Source organism: Pistacia vera, unplaced genomic scaffold (genome assembly GCF_008641045.1).
Source record: "Pistacia vera cultivar Batoury unplaced genomic scaffold, PisVer_v2 Contig883, whole genome shotgun sequence".
NCBI lineage: Eukaryota > Viridiplantae > Streptophyta > Magnoliopsida > Sapindales > Anacardiaceae > Pistacia > Pistacia vera.
The window spans coordinates 101,044-108,489 of record NW_022196760.1 but is presented as its reverse complement, the minus strand read 5'-3'; the positions used below and the strand labels follow the sequence as shown (position 1 = coordinate 108,489).

At 36.2% G+C, this 7,446-nt stretch overlaps 1 protein-coding gene across 1 annotated transcript; it reads right to left on the bottom strand.

The window, feature by feature from the left end:
* Positions 1-251: 251 nt before the first annotated feature.
* On the bottom strand, positions 252-6,305 carry LOC116119358 (secreted RxLR effector protein 161-like). The gene is made up of 5 exons (XM_031405296.1): positions 5,757-6,305; positions 663-721; positions 502-568; positions 389-424; positions 252-275 (listed from the first exon to the last, which is right to left on the bottom strand). The coding sequence occupies exons 1-5, from the start codon at positions 6,303-6,305 to the stop codon at positions 252-254; spliced, it is 735 nt and encodes a 244-aa protein (XP_031261156.1).
* Between the last annotated feature and the right edge of the window lie 1,141 nt (positions 6,306-7,446).

The following is a 7,446-nucleotide window of genomic DNA, read 5'->3' as shown; positions in this document are numbered from 1 at the left end:
TAACAAAAACTAACGGTGATATGGTACAAGTTTTGCACTAGTAATTTCTAATTAACATCAAATTTATCCACAACTTTAGAAATGTCTCATTTATATGATGCAGTAATGACAAAAGATAAAATTGCAAAAGACAAGAATTGCATAAAAATTTGAGAATTTAGTCTGAAAATATCATCACCTAAGCCTCTCCAGTTGCTATGGCTGGGTGGGGGGACTGTTGAAACATCAAAACAGGAGGGATGAAAATAACATCATTCCATGTTGAATATTACTTCCTGCAAAAGGATTTTTATTTATGTTTTAGCTTTAAAGAAATATATACTTGATTCCTTGCCCAGATTTGAAAATGGGAAACAATATGAATAGAAGAGCAACATACGCTTCTTACCTTCACACCCTTAATTATTTCCTCGAAAACAGCAACCTACATAATTTAAAAATCAATAAATTACAAGTAAAGCTTCACCAACATAAGGTCAAAAATATCATACTGAATATCACCCTCTCGAAAGCAGGATTTAACTTATTCTGCTGGCGAGATGCTCTGTGAAGAGATTTTTCTAAACTCCTGAAAAAATTCCAGGATCAGAAGAATTATAACCGTGATAGTTACATAAACAGAACAATGATTTACATCAACAAGGAAATCTTTTGTCACTAACCTTTCTAAAGAAAACTGGACGATAGCTTTTGTTTTGGCTCTCAGTACCAAACTCCTTGACTGAAATTCAAATGTACACAGTTTTGAGAATTAACATTGAAATCAACAGGGCCGAAATTAAAGGCCAATCAGAAAATTTGTGAATTTAAAGAATCTAAGTAAGATCTTAACTCAGAATATGCAGAAATTTTGAACTATGTCCAATATATCTAAACATTGGCAACCAAATTTGAGTTTGATGAAATAAAATTTAAGAATACCAAGTCTGTTCCCAAATTGAAAATTCTTCTATTTGAAGTGGGTCTTTTATTTTAGTTTATCTATTATTACAGGGAGGAGAGACACACTTGAAGAGACTAAAGCGTGACAAAATGGAAAAGACATAAACATTAAGAAACAAAGCTTTATATTTAATGCAGTAAGAATAATTTATTGGTCTACATTATTGTATCAAGAGTTGACTAAACTATCTTAGACCTATAGGAGCCAAGATAGGAAACCCTTGTGACCATACACTTAACCTTGAAAGAATCGAAGATAAATAGGAAATAGCAATGATAAATGTCTTTGAGGTTGGTCTATGAGATTAAAGTAAAAAGATGTATCATGGATATACTCATGTCGAACATGAGATATATCATGAGTGATATTCCATAGGATAGTGAATTATCCTAATCATGAGAATTTTCCTATGTGTCATAGAGATTGAATTTTCTCATCCTTGCCACTGAGAAATTATCTCATGTGATAGTCATACTGCTAAAAAATGTGTATGCTCTTATTGTCTAAAAGAAACCCCTAGATTACTAAAGGCTCCTCTGAACACTCAAAAAAAAAAAAAAAAAAACATAATGCCTAATTGAAGAATCATAACTAATAGCCCAAAATAGGGCCAAGAAACCAAAAATACACGAGATCTCCTAGCCAATAAATAGGGTTCCATTTCTCTTGGCCAATTTTTTTGTTACCTTAGGTCAAATCAATCTTAGTTTTTAATTATAACAAACACACTCATATTAAATTCACACAATTTTGTTTTTATGGACTAATACACAACATTGAGCTCAAAGACTATGAAGCATTTCAGGTGTGGATTTCTGATACAACACGTGAAGTGAGGGTTTATAATAAGAAGCGTGGGAAGAGGCAGCAGGGAATCAATGTGATAAAGGAAAACAACTAAGTGTGAGAGAGCAAAAAGGTGGAATCAACAGGTGGCAACAGATTAAGAGGCTGAAACTGAAATTCGTTAGGGAAGGAGGTGAATAAAAGGGAGCAGCAGAGGTAAAAAGGCATCAGAGAAGAATTGAGAAAAAGGGGAGGGAGCTGGCCCTCGAAGTCCAGGTTAATTAGTTATTTATTTCCTTGCTGTTTGTTAATTAAATTCTGGTATTTGGGTTGTATCCATACTTGAATGTAACTCAGATTTTCCAAGAATACATATTGAGATTCTGAATAGATTATTTACAATCACTGTTTGAGGTAACTTGATGTGGAAAAATGTGGATGTTGAGTAAACAAAACAGAGTAGGTTCGCAACAATTTCACATCAAAGACTATTAACTTTTCACATCAAAAAAGAGTTCCAGTTTGTGCAAAATGAAAATTTTATTTAAGCACTATTATGGCAATCGTTTTAGACTTTCTAAAATAACCCTCCATTTCATGTTTTTCACACTATTGAGCTTCTATACATCCTAATCATTTATATACGTGAAAAATAAAAAACTTTGAGCTTTACTTGAGAATCATACATTAAGCTATAAATTTGCATATCAATCATGAGTAGGTTTGTTATTTACTCCATTTTGTAACTTAAAAAAATGAGTAAAATAGATATAAAGCTACACAGTAAGTGGAGGAGGGGATGTTGAACTGCATAGAAAGAAGATATCATAAACTATTTAGAGAAACCTAAAACTAATTTCTTTAGAATCTTCAGTCTTCTTACAGGTGTGTCAGGAAAAAATAACAGGAAAGGACCATAATTAGCATAATCAGAAATTGCAAGTGGAAAACAACTGTGCAAAGAACTATTGTACATGGAACTATTGGGGGGATGGAGGATGAAAGTCACAGAGACCTTAAGAGACATTAATAAAGATGAGAACAATTTTGAAAGACTGTACAAAAATTCCAGCCAGCTCGTATGGAGATATTAGAACTAACAGGAATAAATCATGTGCACATGTGTTAAGAAGGTATAAGTAGGCTTGTGAAACAAGAAAATGGGTGGCAAGGGGTACAATGCTAATTGATGAATGGGAAAGACATCCAGAAAGCCTTGAGCACTAATTCAAGAGATCCCACAGACTATTGCACTTCCAAGATAGCAAAGCAGTATATCAACTGTAGCTTGAGTAAAGAAAAAGAACAGTTTTGAAAAAGATACATGCTCAATAATTTAACGAATCCTAATGTGAATAGTAGAAAGAACAATCCGTAAAGAAAGATTGAGAGGAAATTCATCCTACCATGTCTAAGGTGAATATCTGCAAAGAAAATAGATGTGGTCGATTCATAGAGATACACGAGGACACGATTGATAGGTTCTGTCCAAAGGAAGCTAAAATCAAGGTGAAGGAAACTCATACCAGGTTCATTCGATTGTCAATAGTTTGAAAGAAAGATGAGGAATATGGAAAGTGGCAATAAGAGGAAGTTATAACTAGTAGTTAGCACAAACGCTTCAAGTACAATAAAAGATGTTGAAGAAGTCAGGATTCAAAAACAAGTAGCAGTAGAAGGGAAGCAAAGAGGCCAAGGAAAGTGACCCCAAGATGATCAATGTATTAGATAATAGTATTGGTGAAGTTCTCTATTTCCATCAAAACTCAATCCACTATACCAAGAGTGGTGACTGACTGGGGTTTATGGGCCCAACCCACTGAACTGGATGAGATTAAAAAGCAGCTAGTTGGTCTCATGTCTTATGCAGTCCGGACTTGTGTAAGGGGTAATCATTAAAGCTGGTAAATTTCTTACTCAAGAAAAATCTACAGGGAGAAGATTCCAGTGTAGAGGCTTCGCTACATTAAGATAGATCAAGCCTTGAAGATAGAACTTACCTGGTCCAGCAAAAGAAAAAAAAAACTACCTGCTAAAGATTTATAGGGTTCTTTTTTCTTTTGGTGAAGAGAGGGGATGTTTCATTGACAGGAAGCACTTCTAGAATGACTTTTGATTACTGTCCATTTTTAGATTCAATGTTCTGGTTACGGTCCAGTGCTTTCAGATATGAGACAATATAGCTTACACAAGTGACAAATCATCAATTCAAGCATAGAGTTCAAGCTAGATGGAATGCATAGCATGATAAAAGTTTTGAGAACACATTTATATGAAAATTAGCTATTATTAAGACATAGTTGAATAGGCAAAAATAAGGAAGTGTTCGGTTACAAAGGGAATTGAAACAGACTAGACATTGATGCTATGGAAGAGATGGGATTGAGAAATGAGGATCATAGCAAAAGAAGAAGTAAAACCACAGTAATTGGAGAAGCTAGATACTAGAGTGGAGTAATGGGAGGCAAAAAGCTAAGGCTTTATGGGGTAAAGAGGAGGATATCGACACTAGAAGTTTCAAGAAATGGCCAATGGGGGAATAAGCAAAATTTTCCCCCATGGACTTGACACAAATGAGGGGAATATTCTTGAGGTAGACAACAGACTTGAAGACTTAGCTAATTTGTTATCTCTATGTAAAGCAAGTTTAGCCAGACCAAGAATCAAAGCCTTATTGGGTCCCATCAGGGAGGACCATACAACCGGCTAAAGAAAGAACCAGGAGAACGAACAAGCCATTCTGTGAGTGTTGCGAAAAGCTCAGGTCTAAACAAGTATTCCACGCATTTTACAAAAATTGTGGGAATATAATAAGGGATATTTGATGAAGGTTTTTGAAATTTCAGGAAGATATCAAACTTTTCTAAAATAATACTATATACAACAAAACTGACATGGAAAAATTGAATGGGAGAGTAATATGATAAATCATTCATTAAGATATTCAATAACGAGGGATGAGAAAATTGACATAAAAAACAATGTCACATCGGATATACACATGAATGTATACTAGTTTGTAGGTAGCATCCTCAAGCTTTTATACCCAAAAAACTAATTAATTAAATTGAAATTTTACACCAGGACAAAAGAAACATATTAATCATGGTAAAAAAATTTCAACAAAATTTCTTAGGTTTCCATTTTTTTTACAGCACAAAGCTCAGCCACCAACTAACCAACCAATATTAGCTTAATAGTCATGGATTTTACCGTGGTTCACTTGCCCTATTTGAGCAAGCTACATCCACGTTGAACTCCGGAAAAGGGAGTTCGCTGCACTATGATTATTGAACCATCGCTTACAGTCACGATTACAAGAATACACCCAAAAACCCTAAATCAAATAACTCTGATTCAAACCCATAATCTGCCCTAGGAATACTCTAACTTGGAAATTCGTATACCAAGAACACAGAAGTTCTTCTCTTGACTGATTAATCCAAAACCACTCAAGATACCCACAGATTACAACTGAAATCAAACCCAGAAAATTAAGAACCCTAACAGATCGAAGAACACGAAACACAGGCTCTCTCTCTCTTGCGTTTTGATCTGCAGTTTGCGCAAAGACTCGATCCTTTTATAGTGTTGATTTATGGCTTGTTTTCATCCGTTAGATTTTCTCTGAATCAGCAGTCAGGATCATCTTGGAGCTGTCTCAAAATGACACTGTTCCACTAATACTCAATACGACGTCGTTTCAGCATTCACTCACAACAATCTCCACCTTGAATGCTGAGAATTCATAGTGTAGCAAACCCAACCAGTTCCCTCATAGTTCTGATCTTCACAGGTTATCTCACATGCAGCAGGTTCAAGCAGTGCTTGAACTTTGCAGGTGAGACAACCTTGGTTCCTATGTTAGCTGGATTATCCTTAGTGGATACTTTTCTGAGATCAATTACCCTTGTGTTACTAAGTCCCTGACAAAGTGGAAGCGAACATCCACATGCTTGGTCCGCTCATGGTAGACTGGATTCTTGCTCAGATGAATTGCACTCTGACTATCTGAGAATATAGTTACCTTACCATCAGTCAACTTTGCTTCAGCTAACAAACCTTGCAGCCACACAGCTGCCTTAAACACATCAACAATAGCAATGTACTCAGCTTCAGTTGATAAGAGAGCAACAATAGGCTGAAGCTGTGACTTCCAACTAATGCAATTTCCTCCAAGGGTAAAGTAATATGAAGTGGTGGATTTCCTTATGTCTTTGTCACCTGCAAAGTCAGAGTCTACAAAACCCACCAAGTCAAGTGTATTATGCCTTTTATAGAAATTTAAACCAACATTGAGAGTACCATTAATATACCTTAACACTCTCTTTAAGGCAGTCCAGTGGTCACTGCTTGGATTTGCCATAAATCTGCTCAGCAAGGAAATGGAATAGGACAGGTCTAGTCTGGTACTAATCATCCCATACATCATAGATCCAACAACATATGCATAGGGAACAGATTCCATTTTGATTAAGTCAGATTCAGTTTTAGGGCATTGGCTCTTGTTTAACACAACATGGTTTGCAAGAGGCATAGACACTAGTTTTGAATCAGCCATACCAAACTTAGACATTTTTCTAAGTATGATTTCTGCCTAATGATTAGTTCATGTTTACTCTTGTTCCTGGTAATGTCCATTCCTAGTATTCTTTTTGCATTTCCTAGATCCTTCATGTCAAATTATGACCTAAGCTTTCCCTTTAACTCATGAATTTTAGCCTTAGACTCACTCACCAGCAGCATATCATCCACATACAATAAGAGATACATAGGCAGATTCTGATTCAAATTAAAATAAAAACAGTTGTCATATCTACTCCTAGTGTACCCTATGCTTACAATGAAATTGTCAAACCTCTTATACCACTGTCTTGGGGACTGTTTCAGTCCATACAGTGATTTGTGCAGGATACACACATGGTCAGGTTTTTTAGGGTCAATAAAACCTAGAGGTTGGCTCATGTAAATCTCCTCTTCTAAGTTACCATGCAAGAAGGCAATGGTAACATCCATCTGTTCTAGCTCTAGGTTATAATGGGCAACGATGGAGAGCATTAACCTAATGGTTTTATACTTGACTATAGGGGAAAAGACTTCATTGAAGTCTATTCCCTCCCGTTGGGTGTAACCCTTAGCTACTAGCCTAGCCTTGTACCTAGGAGGATCAATAGCTAAAATTCCCTCTTTAATCTTATACAACCATCTACATTTTATTAGTTTCTGGTCCTTGGGTTTGGGAACCAAGGACTGGGTTCTATTTACCTCACGAGACCTCATTTCCTCTTGCATTGCTTGCTTCCATTTTCCCTTTCCTTGGATTTCATTGCTTCTTCATATGAATCTGGTTCTGTTCTTTGAATCCCTGTACCTGCAAGCAAAGCAGTATATATGATCAGTTCAGCATAAGAAAATCTAGCAGGGGGTCTTACCTCTCTTCTTATTCTATCTCTGGCAAGTTGATAGCGTTCCAGTTGGGCATGTTGAGGCTCTAGGGCATCTGCTCCAGCTTCTTCACTATCAGATCCAGAATCCTCTGGTCCTGGTTGGTTTTCTGGTGCTTGTTCCTCATCAGATTGAGGTGGTTCAGCCTACTGACCCACAGGCTCCACCTCAATTGTTGTAATCTCTGATGGATTCTTTGTATGTTCAGATGGGGTGTGGTTAATAGTGTTTTGTCCAGTGGTTTTATAAGGGAACACCCCTTCATTAAAGAC